At 44.2% G+C, this 20,258-nt stretch overlaps 1 protein-coding gene across 7 annotated transcripts in view; it reads right to left on the bottom strand.

Moving 5' to 3' along the window:
- LOC129822417 (muscleblind-like protein 1) overlaps window positions 1–20,258 on the bottom strand; it is a 211,732-nt gene that overhangs the window by 13,906 nt on the left and 177,568 nt on the right. For all 7 annotated transcript variants that reach the window (XM_055880687.1, XM_055880693.1, XM_055880692.1 and 4 more), the window contains 2 exons: window positions 16,503–16,718; window positions 2,620–2,859 (listed from right to left, as the gene is read on the bottom strand). In XM_055880687.1, the coding sequence (XP_055736662.1) occupies window positions 2,620–2,859; window positions 16,503–16,718 (456 nt within the window). The remainder of the gene's footprint in view (window positions 1–2,619; window positions 2,860–16,502; window positions 16,719–20,258) is intronic.

The raw sequence follows: 20,258 nt of genomic DNA, 5'->3' as shown, positions 1-20,258 counted from the left end.
GCTATGCTAATATAACGATTTATTGTGTTTTCGCTGTAAGACACTTAGAAAATCTGAAATATTGTCTGTATTCACAGGATCTGTGTCTTTCGATTCGTGTATGCTGTGTATTTTTACGAAATGTTTGATGATTAGTAAGTAGGTAAACACGTTGCTCTAAGTAGTTTTTCTATTCCATTTGTGACGGTGGGTGCAATTGTAACCTATGCCATCTACCTGAAATATGCACTTTTTTCTAACAAAACCTATCCCATACCATAAATATGTTATCAGACTGTCATCTGATGAGTTTTTTTGTTGGTTAGGGGCTATAAATATCTTAGTTTAGCCGATTTGGTGATGGCTACTGGTGTTGGTGGACAAATAAAAGATGGTGGATTATGCTAATGTGTTTTTAGGTAATAGATGTACATCTTTACATATTGTGTCTTCCCTGTAAAACATTTTAAAAATCGGACATGTTGACTGGATTCACAAGATCTGTGTCTTTCATTAGCTGTATTGGACTTTAATGTGTGAAAGTTAAATATTTTAAAAATATATATTTTTTGAATTTCGCGGCACTGGTTTTTCAGTGGGGGGGGGGGGGGGTGTGCCGCTAGCGCCACGCTGATCCTAGACAGGTTAACAGTATTGCCACAATCAATTCATCACCCCATCAATGAAACGTTTAGTTAACAGTATTGCCACAATCAATTCATCACCCCATCAATGAAACGTTTAGTTAACAGTAACTAACTGAGATGTATTTCGTTTGAATCTAGCATAACAGAGCTGCATGCCAAGCTAAAAGGTGAAAGGTCATAGTACCGGGTCAAAGGTTGCGTCGAGGGGTCGCTTCAGTGATTTGACAGCCGTCTGAGTCTTAATTAGCAGGCAGCGAGCACATGATGGCAACAGGCCAATGGGATTCAAGCGCATTAACATAAACCAGCAAGCAGAGGAGAATCATGGGGGCAGCAGTGTAGTTTGGGTTGGTGAGAAAAAAAACAACAACAAAACAAAAAAACAAACAAAAAACAAATCATTGGAGTGCAATATACAACTAACAACAGGTCTATGGTCTTGACATGATTAATGTCTGTAGGGTTGTTACTGTAATGGACTTGACATCATTAATGGAAGTAGGGTTGTTACTGTAATGGACTTGACATCATTAATGGAAGTAGGGTTGTTACTGTAATGGACTTGACATCAGTAATGTCTGTAGGGTTGTTACTGTAATGGACTTGACATCATTAATGAAAGTAGGGTTGTTACTGTAATGGACTTGACATTATTAATGTCTGTAGGGTTGTTACTGTAATGGACTTGACATCATTAATGTCTGTAGGGTTGTTACTGTAATGGACTTGACATCATTAATGTCTGTAGGGTTGTTACTGTAATGGACTTGACATCATTAATGTCTGTAGGGTTGTTACTGTAATGGACTTGACATCATTAATGTCTGTAGGGTTGCTACTGTAAATACTATGGACTTGACATCATTCATGTCTGTAGGGTTGTTACTGTAATGGTCTTGACATCATTAATGGAAGTAGTGTTGTTACTGTAATGGTCTTGACATCATTAATGGCTGTAGGGTTGTTACTGTAATGGACTTGACATAATTAATGTCTGTAGGGTTGTTATTGTAAACACTATGGTCTTGACATCATTAATGTCTGTAGGGTTGTTACTGTAATGGACTTGACATCATTAATGGAAGTAGGGTTGTTACTGTAAACACTATGGTCTTGACATCATTAATGTCTGTAGGGTTGCTACTGTAAACACTATGGTCTTGACATCATTAATGTCTGTAGGGTTGCTACTGTAAACACTATGGTCTTGACATCATTAATGTCTGTAGGGTTGCTACTGTAAACACTATGGTCTTGACATCATTAATGTCTGTAGGGTTGCTACTGTAAACACTATGGTCTTGACATCATTAATGTCTGTAGGGTTGCTACTGTAAACACTATGGTCTTGACATCATTAATGTCTGTAGGGTTGCTACTGTAAACACTATGGTCTTGACATCAATTACTGACACACAGGAATGTTGCTTTACTTGCTATTCGCTGTCACTGGATTGAGCTAATCACTGTTTCTGCATTCATCATCACACACTTTCTGGTTCCAACAAACTACAGAACTCTTTAACGTGAATCCAGGACTACTTGGGATTTTTTAAACGTCATTAACGTTTCTATTGGTTAGACGTACCAACGCTGTTTTAATTGATATTCAAGTAGTCCTACTGTAGCTACAATAGGATGAAGTTTTGCTACAGCGGCTCTATTAAGCCTAACAACATATCCAGTTATAACAGCAGTTATAACACGTGTTACGCAGCATAGTAACAGTTGAACGGGCAAAATGAAAGGGGGCAGGAAGGGTAGGGGCATTAAGGCATCCCTGTAGCATTAGGCATTAAAGCTAGCTAGCTGCTTAAATTAGTCCACATTACCTTTCGTGTCTGCGTCTGCTGGGTAGTCTAGGTGGTGTGAGGGGATGAGAGAGGAAAAGGGGAGGCTGAGGGGGCGATGACAGGGGGCGGGGGACAGGTTTTCAGACATAGGTGGGGTTTGATAGGGGTGGCTGGGGGGGGTGATACAGAAAGATACCTACCATGGCTGCTGCGGCAGCAGCCTGGTTGACCTGGTGTTGGCCAGCCTTTATCTTGGCCTGCAGGTGGGCTGGAGGGTGGAAGTATTTACACTTCTCCCTGGAGCAGCGGCCCTTTATGTAGTCCATACACACCGTCACTGTGTTGTCGTTGGTGTCTATCATGGTGCTGTCTGAGGGGTGGGCGAAGCGACAGTCATTCTCCCCCCGCGTACAGTTACCTCTCTGGTACTCCCGACACACCTGGGGAAAGGAGGGAGGGATGGATACAGATACACACACACACACACACACACACACACACACACACACACACACACACACACACACACACACACACACAGACAGACAGACAGACAGACAGACAGACAGACAGACAGACAGACAGACAGACAGACAGACAGACAGACAGACAGACAGACAGACAGACAGACAGACAGACAGACACACAGACACACACAGACACACAGACACACAGACAGACAGACAGACAGACAGACAGACAGACAGACAGACAGACAGACAGACAGACAGAGACAGAAAAGAGAGACAGACAGACAGACAGACAGAAAAGAGAGACAGACAGACAGACAGACAGACAGACAGACAGACAGACAGACAGACAGACAGACAGACAGACAGAAAAGAGAGACAGAGAGAAAAAAGAGAAAGCATAATTAATACCTGCTGTTCAAACCGTTACTTCACAGAACAGGTTGGTACCAAAACATGCATCATCATGATACATGGAAAGACAAAAAGAGGAGACGAGACCGGAAAGGAGTATATATACAGTTTTTTATTTTTTATTTTCTTCAGATGAGACAAAAATGAATATATCATTAAGATGCATACACACACACATACACAGCATAATCAACAGGCGGCAGGTAGCCTAATGGTTAGAGCGTTGGACTAGTAACAGAAAAGTCGAAAGATCGAATCCCTGAGCTGACAAGGTAAGAATCTGTTTTTCTGCCCCTGAACAAGGCAGTTAACCTACTGTTCCCTGGTAGGCAGTCATTGTAAATAAGAATTTGTACTTAACTGACTTGCCTAGGTAAATAAAATATTGAGGAAGGGTTTAATAATTGAAGTGTGTATTTATCCCTGTTGTTTGCAGAAATGGCCCATCTATGGGAATAAATGAATAAAAATGCTTTATGAATTTATCAAAGAAACACACAGCTGCCAATTACCATTCAGAAATAATTACACTCATAAATCTCATAATGTTCCCATTCTCTCACTTAATCAATCAAGTATAACATTTTTGTTTTTCAAATCGATGACCATTAAAACATGATACATATATTCCTGAGTCATCCAGCAGGGGGCAGTACATGCCTGGTCAGGTTGACAATGTATCGCACTCACGTCCTGACAAGACCTGGGGTGCGTCTCAATAGTCTACAGCTGCTTCCTTTTCTCCTCTCCTCTCTTTCTACTGGACTGATGTGAAAGAACAGAATATCTAAACTGGACTGGTTTGTGCGTGTGTGGGTGCGTGCGTGTGTGCGTGCGTTTGTGTGTGTGTATTTTTTGTGTGTATGTGTGTGTGTGTGACAAAAGGGCCACCACCGTAACGCTCATCTGTGAGTGACAGGGCTGATGAAAACCGCAATGCTGGTCACACACACACACACACACACAAAGAGGCTGTCTTGTTGTCAGGCAGATGTTAGGAAAGAGGGAGAAGGAGGGAGAAAGAGAGAGAAGGAGAGAGAGAGAGAGAGCGAGAGGGAGAAGGATGGAGCAAGAGAAAGAGGGAGAGAGAGAGAGAGAGAGAGAGACAGACAGACAGACAGACAGACAGACAGACAGACAGACAGACAGACAGACAGACAGAGAAAGGGAGAGAAAGGGAGAGAGAGAGACAGGGTAGAGGGAAAGAGGACAGACAGGGAGAGTGAGAGGAGAAGAGAGAGGAGTGGAATACAAAGGGAGGAAGGAGAGCGAGATACTGTCTATCTGTCTCCTGCTTTTAGCCCTGATCTGTCTCACTCTCTCAATAAGAGCTGTTAGCCCTGTTCTGTCTCACTCTCTCAATAAGAGATATTAGCCTTGATCTGCCTCACTCTCTCAATAAGAGCTGTTAGTCCTGATCTGTCTCACTCTCTCAATAAGAGCTGTTAGCCCTGTTCTAACAGCTGTACTATACCTCTGAGGGAAATTAAACCCAGGGAAGGCTCCTGGTTGGCCAACAAGAAGGGGCTGGTAATCATATTTCAACCTCATTGTTACTGTCCCAACAGGCCAGCTGCATTATCATAATGCAGGTTAGATAGGAATGACTTATTGAGACCTCATTATCATAATGTAGGTAAGATAGGAATGACTTATTGAGACCTCATTATCATAATGCAGGTAAGATAGGAATGACTTATTGAGACCTCATTATCATAATGCAGGTTAGATAGGAATGACTTATTGGGACCTCATTATCATAATGCAGGTTAGATAGGAATGACTTATTGAGACCTCATTATCATAATGCAGGTAAGATAGGAATGACTTATTGAGACCTCATTATCATAATGCAGGTTAGATAGGAATGACTTATTGAGACCTCATTATCATAATGCAGGTAAGATAGGAATAACTTATTCAGACCGCATTATCATAATGCAGGTAAGATAGGAATGACTTATTGAGACCTCATTATCATAATGCAGGTTAGATAGGAATGACTTATTGAGACCTCATTATCATAATGCAGGTAAGATAGGAATGACTTATTGAGACCTCATTATCATAATGCAGGTAAGATAGGAATGACTTATTGAGACCTCATTATCATAATGCAGGTAAGATAGGAATGACTTGTTGAGACCTCATTATCATAATGTAGGTAAGATAAGAATGACTTATTGAGACCTCATATTCATAATGTAGGTTAGATAGGAATGACTTATTGAGACCTCATTATCATAATGCAGGTAAGATAAGAATGACTTATTGAGGCCTCATTATCATAATGTAGGTAAGATAGGAATGACTTATTGAGACCTCATTATCATAATGCAGGTAAGATAGGAATGACTTATTGAGACCTCATTATCATAATGCAGGTAAGATAGGAATGACTTATTGAGACCTCAATATCATAATGTAGGTAAGATAGGAATGACTTATTGAGACCTCATTATCATAATGTAGGTAAGATAGGAATGACTTATTAAGACCTCATTATCATAATGCAGGTAAGATAGGAATGACTTATTGAGACCTTATTATCATAATACAGGTAAGATAGGAATGACTTATTGAGACCTCATTATCATAATGCAGGTAAGATAGGAATGACTTATTGAGACCTCAATATCATAATGTAGGTAAGATAGGAATTACTTATTGAGACCTCATTATCATAATGTAGGTAAGATAGGAATGACTTATTGAGACCTCATTATCATAATGCAGGTTAGATAGGAATGACTTATTGAGACCTCATTATCATAATGCAGGTAAGATAGGAATGACTTATTGAGACCTCATTATCATAATGTAGGTAAGATAGGAATGACTTATTGAGACCTCATTATCATAATGTAGGTAAGATAGGAATGACTTATTGAGGCCTTAGATGCTGCAGTGGAAGTAGCTTCTCTCCCAATAGAAGGAAAGAAAGGGGGGAGGAGATCAAAACACAAAGGTAGGAAGAAATTTGAACATTGTGAGTTTAGTTTTCTTTCATTTCAAGTACAACAAAAAAACAAAGCTAGCTCAATATTCTAAAAAAGGAATTACGCCAAGTTGAAGCAAATAACTCACAAACGTTTAGTTCAACAGTGGTCAACAGCAGAATCCCGCAGCTGTTGATTTTTAATGACACACTATGATAGAGACTAAAATGTGTATGCTCCTTTTTCTGAAGGGTATTTTTAGCAAACCCACTTCTTAGCCAATGAGGTTAGAGCATGGTGTGGCTCAATAAAGTACTGTAACACTAATAGTGGGTGGGGATACTGAGGCAACAGCACATTTCCTTATGGAATCTAACTAATCAGGGATTGGCCAGAACTTGTATGCATATCAGTTTATTACACCTGGCCTCCCTCCCTCCCTCCCTCCCTCCCTCCCTCCCTCCCTCCCTCCCTCCCTCCCTCCCACTTCCTTTCTCCATCCCTCCCTTTCTCCCTCCCTTCCTCCTTCCCACTTCCTTTCTCCCTCCCTCCCTCCCTCCCTCCCACTTCCTTTCTCCATCCCTCCCTTTCTCCCTCCCTCCCTCCTTCCCACTTCCTTTCTCCCTCCCTCCTTCCCTCCTTCCCACTTCCTTTCTCCCTTCCTCCTTCCCACTTCCTTTCTCCCTCCCTCCCTCCTTCCCTCCCTCCCTCCTTCCCTCCCTCCCACTTCCTTTCTCCATCCCTCCCTTTCTCCCTCCCTTCCTCCTTCCCACTTCCTTTCTCCCTTCCTCCTTCCCACTTCCTTTCTCCCTCCCTCCCTCCTTCCCTCCCTCCCTCCTTCCCTCCCTCCCACTTCCTTTCTCCATCCCTCCCTTTCTCCCTCTCTATTTCCATGAAATCACCCCCCCCCCCCCCCCGGTCAGTGAATTCAAACCCTCGTCAGTGAATTCAAACCCTCGTCAGTGAAATCACCCCTAGTTAGTGAAATCCAAATTGCTCCTTCACTCCCCTTCCTCCCCCCTGTGTCATCCTCTCCTCTCCCCCGCCTTTCCTGTAGACCTTAACTGGCCTGCTGGGCATTGATTTTCAATCTTTCTTTCCTGTTATTGACCACTTCCTTCGTTCACAGAGTTGTCCACTCGCCCTGAGACTTCCTCTGCAACACCTTTGTTAATTAAACACACATGTTCCCACCATCACCTTCCCAACGATCCTGCCCCCTTCTCTCCATCTCCCCAGCCTCCCATACTCCTATCCCCTCCTCCTCTCCTCTCAGAATTGGTCTCAATGATTTCCTTTTCCTATTATCTGGCACCTAGTGTATCCCAGGCACCGCTACATAATGCATGAGATTGTGAGTGAGCAGTGAGCCCTGAGAATCACAGGTGGACATCAGATTTTCTAATCAGTGATGACTCTGATTGGGGAATTAAAGATCCTCTTGAATAATACACTAGTGTGATATAATATCCACTAGAATAATACACTAGTGTGATATAAGATCCACTGGAATAATACACTAGTGTGATATAAGATCCACTGGAATAATACCCAGAGATGCATCTTTACAGGGACACCTTTGTGTGGACACGTCTTGGCAGCCATCAACCACTGTCCCACTGCCTTGTGGGTCTGTCTGCTACGACAAAGGCTAGGAGAGCACACCTTGAAAGAAAAGCAGCGTCCTGGCGGCTGGGGTTTCGACAGACTGGGGTTTCGGCAGCTTCCTGCAGCTGTGGAAGGTACTGGTCGTCCTGGGTTTCACCCCTTGCCACTGGAATTTCACCTTCCTACAGTGAAGTAGTGCTGTTGGGGATTGCGCACCCTCTGCGGCACTTTAAATAACTTCCTTTGCGCAGGTATCGGCTTCTGACCTCGGTGAAGCCATCGACCGGAAACCGGACTAAAGACCGGCAGCGTTGGAGTGTCTGGTGACGGGGAATGCACCAGGTGCCACTTAATCAGACCCCTGCATGCCAGCGGCACAGGACAATTATGGTCGCCAGCAGCTGGGAATTGAGTGGCAGCTGCTCTCTGCAGACCACTGTGTGACTGAGCAGCCCTATTTAGGAGCCACACTGCTGGGGAGAGGTCTAGAAAAGGTGGCCTAAGAATTGCCCGTTCACTCCATCCTGGATAGTCTACCGCACCTATCGGGAGTTCCACTCAGCGGTCGAAAAATGCTAAAGAAAATAATAAACATCAGAACTCTTTTGGACACTGACGACAATAGCAACAGACCCCATCGGAGAACAGCTTTGATTGCTGCCCTGAGTGAGACCAGGTTCCTGGATGAAGGTTCCCTGAAAGAGGAGGGAGAAGGTTACAACTTCTTCTGGAAAGGTTACCCTCCGGATGGACAACATTAGCACGCTGTGGGACAGGAAAATAAGAACCACTTGTCGGCATAAGTGAAAGACTCATGTCTCTCCGTATCCCCCTAGCCAAGATGCATTATGCTACTCTTCTGAAAATGAGGCAAAGGACTGCTTCTACCAGTCATTAGATGAGGCCATTCACCGTTTCCCCAGGAATGACAAGATAATTGTACTGGGTGACTTCAACGCTAGGGCGGGACAGAACAACAGGATATGGAACAGAGTGCTGGGTAGGCATGGTGTTGGCCAGGTCGATGAGAACGGCATGACACTGCTAACTCTATGTGCCGAGCACGACATCATTGTCTCTAACACCTTGTTCCGGCAGAAGAACAAATATAAAACATCATTGGTGCATCCATGCTCCAAACACTGGCGCCTGATCGACTACATCATAGTGAGACGTTTTGACACTAATGCTGACACTGTCACGGCCTGACCTTAGTTTTCTATATTTTCTGTATTATTTTGGTCAGGTCAGGGTGTGATGAGGGTGAGTATGTGTGTTTTTGACTTGTCTAGGGTTTTGTTTATCTAAGGGGATTTTGTATGTCTAGGTAATGTAGGTTTATGGTGGCCTGAATTGGTTCCCAATCAGAGGCGGCTGTTTATCGTTGTCTCTGATTGGGGATCCTATTTATGTTGCCATTTTCCATTTAGGTTTTGTGGGTAGTTGTTTATGTGGAGTTGCATGTCAGCACTCGTTCTATTTAGCTTCACGGTCGTTTTTGTTACTTTGTTAGTTTGTTCAGTGTTCCTCCTTTAATTAAAGAAGATGTATTCATATCACGCTGCGCCTTGGTCTCCTCCTTACGACGAACGTGACAGACACGTGCCATGAGGGGTGCAGAATGCTGGACAGATCCCCGTATGATACTGGCTAGACTCCAGTATCATACAGTAAGAAAGAAAGAATGGCGCCAGAGGGGATGGCTGACGTTTTACATCCTAACCAACTGTGCTATTTTGTCATTTTTTGTGTTGTTTGTAACTTATTTTTTAAACTTATTTTGTACATAATGTTTCACTTATGACCAAAAATACCTTCTGGACATCAGAACACCGATAACTCACCTCGAACTGGACAAACATTTTTTCATTCACGAGTCCGATGTGAAGGATATACTTCTTTCTCGGGAACGGGTCCAAACCCCCATCATTTGCGTGAAGAAAAGACGGAGAAAAAGGGGGCAGAGGTCGGGCTGCCTTCTGAGAAATCGTAGGCGAGTGAGTAAACCCCCTCTACCATCAGTCCTCTTAGCCAGTCATTGGATAACAAAACAGATTAGCTCCGATCAAGGATATCCTACCAATGGGACATTACCTGTTGGGGATGGGGGCGCTGTTTAGACTATTTATGCTAATTGGGTAATTTTTGAAACGGCTTCCCACAAAATCCTTGATCGTACAATATGCATATTATTATTATTATTGGATAGAAAACAGTCTATAGTTTCTATAGGAGTTGAAATTTTGTCTCTAAGTGGAACAGAGCCCATTCTACAGCAATTTCCCTGACATGGATTCAGATTTCAGAAATGTTGGCCACTGTTCTGAAGTCAGTTAAAACGGCACTGATATTGCTATAACTATACGGACACTTCTTACGTCTTCCCCTGGATGCCTTTACGTGATGACGATTCCAATGGGGTCGATTGCGCGTTCACAGGCCCTATAAATCAAAAAACCCTGTAGCTAGCAAGTCTTTCCTTGGTGCGTAACGCGCGTGCTGGACACCGACCCGCTCCTGTTCCAAGCTTAGTTTAGCCTGTTATATTTCTCCGGTCATCTTTTCACTCGTTATAGGAGTTAAAAACATCATAAGGTAGTTAATTTAAAGCGTTTTATAGCAATTTATATCCGTTTAGTGCGATTTTGGGACATTTATTTTTGCAACGATGTGAATAGTTGGGCACGCTTTTCAGTTCATCCCGAACGCAGTTGGCATTTACACATGGCAAGAGGACAGCTTTCCACCAAAAGACGATTGCTCCCAAGAAAGGATCCTTTGCCCAAGATACTGATGGAAGAACAGCTCAAGGTAGGACATTTTTATTATGATAAATCGTGTTTCTGTCAAAACATTTTAGTGGCTTAGGACGCCATGTTTTTTGACGTAGCTTCGCTTGGCGCAAACTGTATTGAAAAGTAAGGATAAATTAAAAAATGTTATTCCGCAATTGTATTAAGAATTAAATTGTCTATCAATCCCTGTCCACCCTATATTTTTTTGTCACGTTTATGAGTATTTATGTATAAGAGTAGATCACTGTCTAAGTGGCGCAAGGACTTTTTCTGACCAGCTTGTCTACATTTCACATTGTCTAACCATGATTTTGGTGGCTAAATATAAACATTTGCGATCAAACTCTATATGGAATGTGTAATATGATGTTACAGGAGTGTCATCGGAAGAATTCTGAGAAGGTTAGTGAAAAAATTAATATCTTTTGGCGATGTTGACTTTTATCGCTCACTTTGGCTAGAATCAATGCTGGGCTGCTATGTGCTATGTGCTATGCTAATATAACGATTTATTGTGTTTTCGCTGTAAGACACTTAGAAAATCTGAAATATTGTCTGTATTCACAGGATCTGTGTCTTTCGATTCGTGTATGCTGTGTATTTTTACGAAATGTTTGATGATTAGTAAGTAGGTAAACACGTTGCTCTAAGTAGTTTTTCTATTCCATTTGTGACGGTGGGTGCAATTGTAACCTATGCCATCTACCTGAAATATGCACTTTTTTCTAACAAAACCTATCCCATACCATAAATATGTTATCAGACTGTCATCTAATGAGTTTTTTTGTTGGTTAGGGGCTATAAATATCTTGGTTTAGCCGAATTGGTGATGGCTACTGGTGTTGGTGGACAAATAAAAGATGGTGGATTATGCTAATGTGTTTTTAGGTAATAGATGTACATCTTTACATATTGTGTCTTCCCTGTAAAACATTTTAAAAATCGGACATGTTGACTGGATTTCACAAGATCTGTGTCTTTCATTAGCTGTATTGGACTTTAATGTGTGAAAGTTAAATATTTTAAAAAAATATTTTTTTTGAATTTCGCGGCACTGGTTTTTCAGTGGGGGGGGGGGGGGTGTGCCGCTAGCGCCACGCTGATCCTAGACAGGTTAAAAACTGTAGTAGGCTATGTTTCACCGAATCGTGGCTGAACAACGACATGAATAACATACAGCTGGCTGGGTTTTCGGTCCATCGGCAAGATAGAACAGCTGCCTGTAAGACAAGGGGTGGCGGTCTGTGTCTGTCTGTAAATAACAGCTGGTGTGCGAAATCTAATATTAAGGAAACCTCAAAATGTCGCTCGCCTGAGGTAGAGCATCTCATGAGAAGCTGTAGACTACAGTATTTACCAAGAGAGTTTCATCTATATTTTTCATAGTGGTCTATTTAGCACCACAAGCCGAGGCTGGCACTAAGACAGCACTCAATGAGCTGTATACGGCCATAAGCAAACAGGAAAATGATCATCCAGAGGCGACGCTCCTAGTGGCCGGGGACTTTAATGCAGGGAAACTTAAATCTGTTTTACCTCATTTCCACCAGCATGTCAAAAATGCAACAAAAAAAAAACTCTATAAGGAAGTGGTCAGAGGACACAGAAGCTAAGCTACAGGACTGTTTTGCGAGCACAGACTGGAATATGTCCCGCGATTCTTCCGATGGCATTGAGGAGTACGCTACATCAGTCACTGGCTTCATCAACAAGCGCATCGATGATGTTGTCCCCACAGTGACTGTACGTAAATTCCACAACGAGGAACCATGGATTACAGGCAAAATCTGCAATGAGCTAAAGGGTTGACCTGCCGCTTTCAAGGAGCGGGACTCTAACCCGGATGCTTATAAGAAATCTTGCTATGCCCTCCAACGAAACATGAAAGAGGGAAAGTGTCAATACAGGGCTAAGATTGAATCGTACTACACCGACTCCGGCGCTTGTCGGATGTGGCAGGGCTTGCAAACTATTACATATTGCAAAGGGACTTAAAAGCCTGTAGCTGCTCAGTGGCACAAGCCTACCAGACGAGCTGAATAACTTCTATGCTCACTTCGAAGCAAGCAACACTGAAGCATGCATGAGAGCATCAGCTGTTCCAGGCGACTGTGTGATCACGCTCTTCGTAGCTGATGTGAGTAAGACCTTTAACTTCTTAGTGATCCCTTCGCACGCCAATCCCGTTTACGGGATTGATTTGACATACACACCCAGTGAAATAGCAGCGCGCCAAATTCAAAAACAGAAATAATCATAATAATAATTCATAAATCATACAAGTGTTATACATCGGTTTAAACATGAACTTCTTGTTAATCCAGCCACAGTGTCAGATTTCCAAAAGGCTTTACGGCGAAAGCAAACCATGCGATTTTCTGAGGACAGCGCCCAGCATACCAACACATGAAAATCACATTTCAACCTGCCAGGTGCAACACAAAAGTCAGAAATAATGATATAATTCATGCCTTACCTTTGAAGATCTTCTTCTGTTGGCACTCCAATATGTCCATTAAACATCACAAATGGACCTTTTGTTTAATAAATTCTGTCGTTATATCCCCAAAATGTCAATTTATTTTGCGCGTTTGATTCAGAAAATACACCGGTTCCAACACGCGCAACATGACTACAAAATATCAAATAAGTTACCGTTATTATACATACATTGTCACGTTCCTGACCGGTTTTCTCTTGTTTTTCTATGTGTTTAGATGGTCAGGGCGTGAGTTGGGGTGGGCATTCTATGTATTGTGTTTCTATGTTGGGTTTAATGTGTTGCCTGATATGGTTCTCAATTGGAGGCAGGTGTTTGACGTTTCCTCTGATTGAGAACCATATTAAGGTAGGCTGTTCTCACTGTTTGTTTGTGGGTGATTGTCTTCCGTGTCTGTATGTGTGTTCGTACCACACGGGACTGTAGCGTTTGTTTGTAGTCTGTACCTGTCCGTGCGTTCTTCGTGTATTTGTAAGTTCTCATGTTTTAGGTCAGTCTACGTCGTTTATTTGTTTTGTAGTTTGTTTAAGAGTTTTCGTGTTTCGTCGTTCTGTTAATAAATATTCATTATGTCTTCATCACCCGCTGCGCCTTGGTCCGCTCATTCACCACAAGACGACCGCTACAGAATCACCCACCAACGAAGGACCAAGCAGCGTGTGAAACAGCAACAGGACCCACCTACACAGGATTTCTGGACATGGGAGGAAATACTGGACGGTAAAGGGCCATGGGCTCAACCTGGAGAATATCGCCGCCCTCGTTAGGAGCTGGAGGCAGCTAAAGCCGAGAGGCGGCGGTATGAGGAGGCAGCACGGAAACAGGAGAAGGATCTGGGCTACACTACGTGGGTGGAGATCGACAGATGGGCGATCAACCCAAAGAGAGTGCCGGAGCCCGCCTGGGATTCTCTGGCACAGTGTGAGGAAAGAGAAAACCGGACAGGAACGTGACATGCATAGTCACACATACCTCTACTTACATGTAAAGTTGAAGTCGGAAGTTTACATACACTTAGGTTGGAGTCATTAAAACTTGTTTTTCAACCACTCGACACTTTTCTTGTTAACAACTATAGTTTTAGCAAGTCGGTTAGGACATCTACTTTGTGCATGACACAAGTATTTTTCCAACAATTGTTTACAGACATATTATTTCAATTATAATTCACTGTTTCACAATTCCAGTGGGTCAGAAGGCCATGGTCCCCCAACACCAACTGTAAGAGTATGGAGGCCATGGTCCCCCAACACCAACTGTCAGAGTATAGAGGCCATGGTCACCCAACACCAACTGTAAGAGTATAGAGGCCATGGTCACCCAGCACCAACTGTAAGAGTATGGAGGCCATGGTCACCCAGCACCAACTGTAAGAGTATGGAGGCCATGGTCACCGAACACCAACTGTAAGAGTATAGAGGCCATGGTCACCCAACACCAACTGTAAGAGTATAGAGGCCATGGTCACCCAGCACCAACTGTAAGAGTATAGAGGCCATGGTCACCCAGCACCAACTGTAAGAGTATGGAGGCCATGTTCACTCAGCACCAACTGTAAGAGTATGGAGGCCATGGTCACCCAGCACCAACTGTAAGAGTATAGAGGCCATGGTCACTCAGCACCAACTGCAAGAGTATACAGGCCATGGTCACCCAGCACCAACTGTAAGAGTATGGAGGCCATGGTCAACCAGCACCAACTGTAAGAGTATAGAGGCCATGGTCACCCAGCACCAACTGTAAGAGTATAGAGGCCATGGTCACTCAGCACCAACTGCAAGAGTATAGAGGCCATGGTCACCCAGCACCAACTGCAAGAGTATGGAGGCCATGGTCAACCAGCACCAACTGGTAGAGTATAGAGGCCATGGTCACTCAGCACCAACTGTAAGAGTATGGAGGCCATGGTCACTCAGCACCAACTGCAAGAGTATAGAGGCCATGGTCACCCAGCACCAACTGTAAGAGTATGGAGGCCATGGTCACCCAGCACCAACTGTAAGAGTATGGAGGCCATGGTCACCCAGCACCAACTGTAAGAGTATAGAGGCCATGGTCACCCAGCACCAACTGTAAGAGTATGGAGGCCATGGTTACCCAGCACCAACTGTAAGAGTGTGGAGGCCATGGTCACCCAGCACCAACTGTAGGAGTATTAGATCCAGTGTCTCTGTGTGTGTGTGTATGTGTGTGTGTGTGTGTGTGTGTGTGTGTGTGTGTGTGTGTGTGTGTGTGTGTGTGTGTGTGTGTGTGTGTGTGTGTGTGTGTGTGTGTGTGTGTGTGTGTGTGTGTGTGTGTGTGTGTGTGTGTGTGTGTGTGTGTCAGTGTGTCAGTGTGTGTGTGTGTGTGTGATAATGACAGGGCTAATGATTTGTGGGAAGTGATAGTTATGCTAATTTGCATCCCTCTGGGTCTAATGAGTATATTACGGTAACAGAGGTTTAGTTACTGTAACAGACTGATACATCATGACTATATTACGGTAACAGAGGGTATGTTACTGTAACAGACTGATAAATCAATATTATATTTCGGTAACAGTGGTTTAGTTACTGTAACAGACTGATAAATCAATACTATATTACGGTAACAGAGGGTTAGTTACTGTAACATACTAATACATCATGAATATATTACGGTAACAGACGGTTAGTTACTGTAACAGACTGATACTTCATGACTATATTACGGTAACAGAGGATTAGTTACTGTAACATACTGATACATCATGACTATATTACAGTACCAGAGGGTTAGTTACTGTAACAGACTGATAAATCAATACTATATTACAGTACCAGAGGGTTAGTTACTGTAACAGACTGATAAATCAATACTATATTACGGTAACAGAGGGTTAGTTACTGTAACAGACTGATCAATCAATACTATATTACGGTAACAGAGGGTTAGTTACTGTAACAGACTGATAAATCAATACTATATTACGGTAACAGAGGGTTAGTTACTGTAACAGACTGATAAATCAATACTATATTACAGTACCAAAGGGTTAGTTACTGTAACAGACTGATACATCATGACTATATTACGGTAACAGAGGGTTAGTTACTGTAACAGACTGCTGCGTATTAGATACATAATGTAACTGTTTAAGCATCACTTTTCAACTCTGCTCTTTAGTGATGTAAGAGACACAAGACAAGAATAGAACATTTACTTTGGTGAAAGGTATTCAGTCCTCATTGACTGCTAGTTGCCAGCCTTGCACTCAATAACAGTGATTATAGATCTGGGAAACCGTGCGAGTTGTGTTTCTGATAAATCAAGTGCTGGGCTGCAGAGAAGAACGTCAGGTTGAGTCAGTGTTTATGTGTATTTATCTCAACAACTCACCTCCAGTCTGTCTGTCCTCATGAGTTTCTGTGCAGCGGCGGCAGCGGCGGCAGAGGGCATGGAGACGTTGGGGTTACTGGTCACCAAGACCGGGGCGCTGGACATGATCTCAGTGGGCATCAGGCCGGGCGACACCGGGCCCAGGTAGGGGTTAAACGCAGCAGCAGCACTGGCATTAGAGGCAAGGCTGGGCGTCACAGAGAACATGGGGACCGGCTGTCGAGAGAGAAGAGAAACACAGTATCGGTGTTACAATATGTCGGAGATATTCAACCAGTCTTAGAGGACAAAGGTAACACTTTATTTGGGTAGTCCATCTGTAGATGCTCAGTAACATTTCAACAAACTATCTACTAACCCTAGCCCTAACCTAACCTTAACCATATCCTAACCCTAACCTTAACCTTAACCCCCACCCTAACCCTTACTATAAACCTTGTTCTTCACTTTAGCCTAACCCTAATCGTAACCTTAGCAATTAGTTGCTTATCAACAGTGTAAGAATATTTTGAAGATAAATACACAACGCAGACGACTAAAGGTCAAGAGGACTAAAGGTCAAGAGGACTAAAGGTCAAGAGGACCAAAGGTCAAGAGGGAATTAACGATGAATGGAAATAGGGTTTTTTCTGTGATAGGGAATTAATGATCAATGGGTCAGAAACATGGGAGGAATTTGTCTAGGCATTGAGCCTGAAACAGGATACTTGTTATTTGGCCATTGGTCAAGTTTTATTGCAAGGAATTATAATTGGTCAACAACAGGCTAGGGTTGGGTTACCTGTCCCTTTGTTTTGTGGAGAGAATCACTGAGGACAGGAGAGAATGAACATCTACCTCTCAGCATAACAGTGATTATGATTTGTCCTCTTTGAATAAACAATTTTTTCCCCCACTGATTTGTCCTGGGGTCTGTGTTATTGAAGAGTAACATCAACCGCTAACGACAGATAGTCAGTTCCTTATCAACAGTTTGTTGATGGTATGACCATCTGTAGAGCATCTATATGGGGCTATTTGGACTATCCTACGTGAGGAGTGAAGAGGAGTAAAATACAGACAGAGAAAGAACAAGACTTAGAGAAAGGGAGACAGAGAGAGAGAGAGACAGAGCGAGAGAACAGGGAAAGGGAGACAGAGAGAGAGAGAGAACAAGAGAACAGGGAAAGGGAGACAGAGAGAGAACTAGATAGACAGAACAAGATAACAGGGAAAGGGAGACAGAGAGAGAAAGACAGACAGAACAAGAGAACAGGGAAAGGGAGACAGAGAGAGAGATAGACAGAACAAGAGAACAGGGAAAGGGAGACAGAGAGAGAGATAGACAGAATAAGAGAACAGGGAAAGGGAGACAGAGAGAGAGAGATAGACAGAACAAGAGAACAGGGAAAGGGAGACAGACAGAGAGAGATAGACAGAACAAGAGAACAGGGAAAGGGAGACAGACAGAGAGAGAGATAGACAGAACAAGAGAAGAGGGACAGGGAGACAGAGAGAGAGATAGACAGAATAAGAGAACAGGGAAAGGGAGACAGAGAGAGAGAGATAGACAGAACAAGAGAACAGGGAAAGGGAGACAGAGAGAGAGAGAGACAGAACAAGAGAACAGGGAAAGGGAGACAGAGAGAGAGAGAGACAGAACAAGAGAACAGGGAAAGGGAGAGAAAGAGAGAGAGAGACAGAACAAGAGAACAGGGAAAGGGAGACAGAGAGAGAGAGATAGAACAAGAGAACAGGGAAAGGGAGACAGAGAGAGAGAGATAGACAGAACAAGAGAACAGGTTAAGGGAGACAGAGAGAGAGATAGACAGAACAAGAGAACAGAGAAGGGGAGACAGAAAGAGAGATAGACAGAACAAGAGAACAGGGAAAGGGAGACAGAGAGAGAGATAGACAGAACAAGAGAACAGGGAAAGGGAGACAGAGAGAGAGAGAGAACAAAAGAACAGGGAAAGGGAGACAGAGAGAGAGATAGACAGAACAAGAGAACAGGGAAAGGGAGACAGAGAGAGAGATAGACAGAACAAGAGAACAGGGAAAGGGAGACAGAGAGAGAGATAGACAGAACAAGAGAACAGGTTAAGGGAGACAGAGACAGAGATAGACAGAACAAGAGAACAGGGAAAGGGAGACAGAGAGAGAGATAGACTGAACAAGAGAACAGGTTTTAAGGGAGACAGAGAGAGAGATAGAACAAGAGAACAGGGAAAGGGAGACAGAGAGAGAGAGACAGAACAAGAGAACAGGGAAAGGGAGACAGAGAGAGAGATAGACAGAACAAGAGAACAGGGAAAGGGAGACAGAGAGAGAGAGAGACAGAACAAGAGAACAAGGAAAGGGAGACAGAGAGAGAGAGAGACAGAACAAGAGAACAGGGAAAGGGAGACAGAAAGTTAGCCTGGGAGCCAGTCTGTTGTAGTCTATCTGCAGTAAGAGCAAGTTAGCCTGGGTGTATTGTGTTGTCCTGTTGTCCTGTCGCTCCTGTCTTCTGTTCCCTGCTGTCCTCCCTCTTAAAGGTTGCTGAGGTCTGGGCAGGAGGTCTGCTGAGGTCTGGGCAGGAGGTCCGCTGAGGTCTGGGCAGGAGGTCCGCTGAGGTCTGGGCAGGTCAGCTGAGGTCTGGGCAGGTCCGCTGAGGTCTGGGCAGGAGGTCTGCTGAGGTCTGGGCAGGAGGTCTGCTGAGGTCTGGGCAGGAGGTCCGCTGAGGTCTGGGCAGGTCAGCTGAGGTCTGGGCAGGTCCGCTGAGGTCTGGGCAGGAGGTCTGCTGAGGTCTGGGCAGGAGGTCTGCTGAGGTCTGGGCAGGAGGTCCGCTGAGGTCTGGGCAGGAGGTCTGCTGAGGCCTGGGCAGGAGGTCTGCTGAGGCCTGGGCAGGAGGTCTGCTGAGGTCTGGGCAGGAGGTCTGCTGAGGTCTGGGCAGGAGGTCTGCTGAGGCCTGGGCAGGAGGTCTGCTGAGGTCTGGGCAGGAGGTCTGCTGAGGTCTGGGCAGGTCCGCTGAGGTCTGGGCAGGAGGTCTGCTGAGGTCTGGGCAGGAGGTCTGCTGAGGTCTGGGCAGGAGGTCCGCTGAGGTCTGGGCAGGTCAGCTGAGGTCTGGGCAGGAGGTCCGCTGAGGTCTGGGCAGGAGGTCCGCTGAGGTCTGGGCAGGAGGTCTGCTGAGGCCTGGGCAGGAGGTCTGCTGAGGTCTGGGCAGGAGGTCTGCTGAGGTCTGGGCAGGAGGTCTGCTGAGGTCTGGGCAGGAGGTCAGCTGAGGTCTGGGCAGGAGGTCTGCTGAGGTCTGGGCAGGACGACGTAGGCTGGGGCAGTATTTTATTTTGTTTATGTATATTTTGTTGAATATTTAAATGTGTATTTTTTTGGTTGGTGTGGTGTGCCATAGGGGGAGGGGGCGGGTGACGAACCTCCCACTCGGTCTGCCCAATTCTGTCTCCTCGCTCTTGTTTTCCGAAATGGGACACACCTGGGCTCGGGATAAATACACCTTTCCTCCATACACCGAAGAGACTCCACTCAGACACACTGTTGTTTTTGGCTGTGGCATTTTGGGGCTTCTTTGTGTTCATTTCTTTCGGCAATTCTCAACACCCCTCATTATCACCACGCACACAACCAATCCCTTACACTACTGACTTTAATAAATATGTTTGTTTTTTCTTTATCTCCGTAGTTGTCTCCGTCTTTGTTAAGGACTATGAGGCGGTCCGTGACAGTGTCACGATCCAGAAAAACGTCAGATGACAGAACAAACTGCCATGACAGACATGT

This window comes from Salvelinus fontinalis, chromosome 24, assembly GCF_029448725.1.
Source record: "Salvelinus fontinalis isolate EN_2023a chromosome 24, ASM2944872v1, whole genome shotgun sequence".
NCBI lineage: Eukaryota > Metazoa > Chordata > Actinopteri > Salmoniformes > Salmonidae > Salvelinus > Salvelinus fontinalis.
Note: the sequence above shows the minus strand (reverse complement) of the source record. Positions and strands in the feature narration are given on the sequence as shown.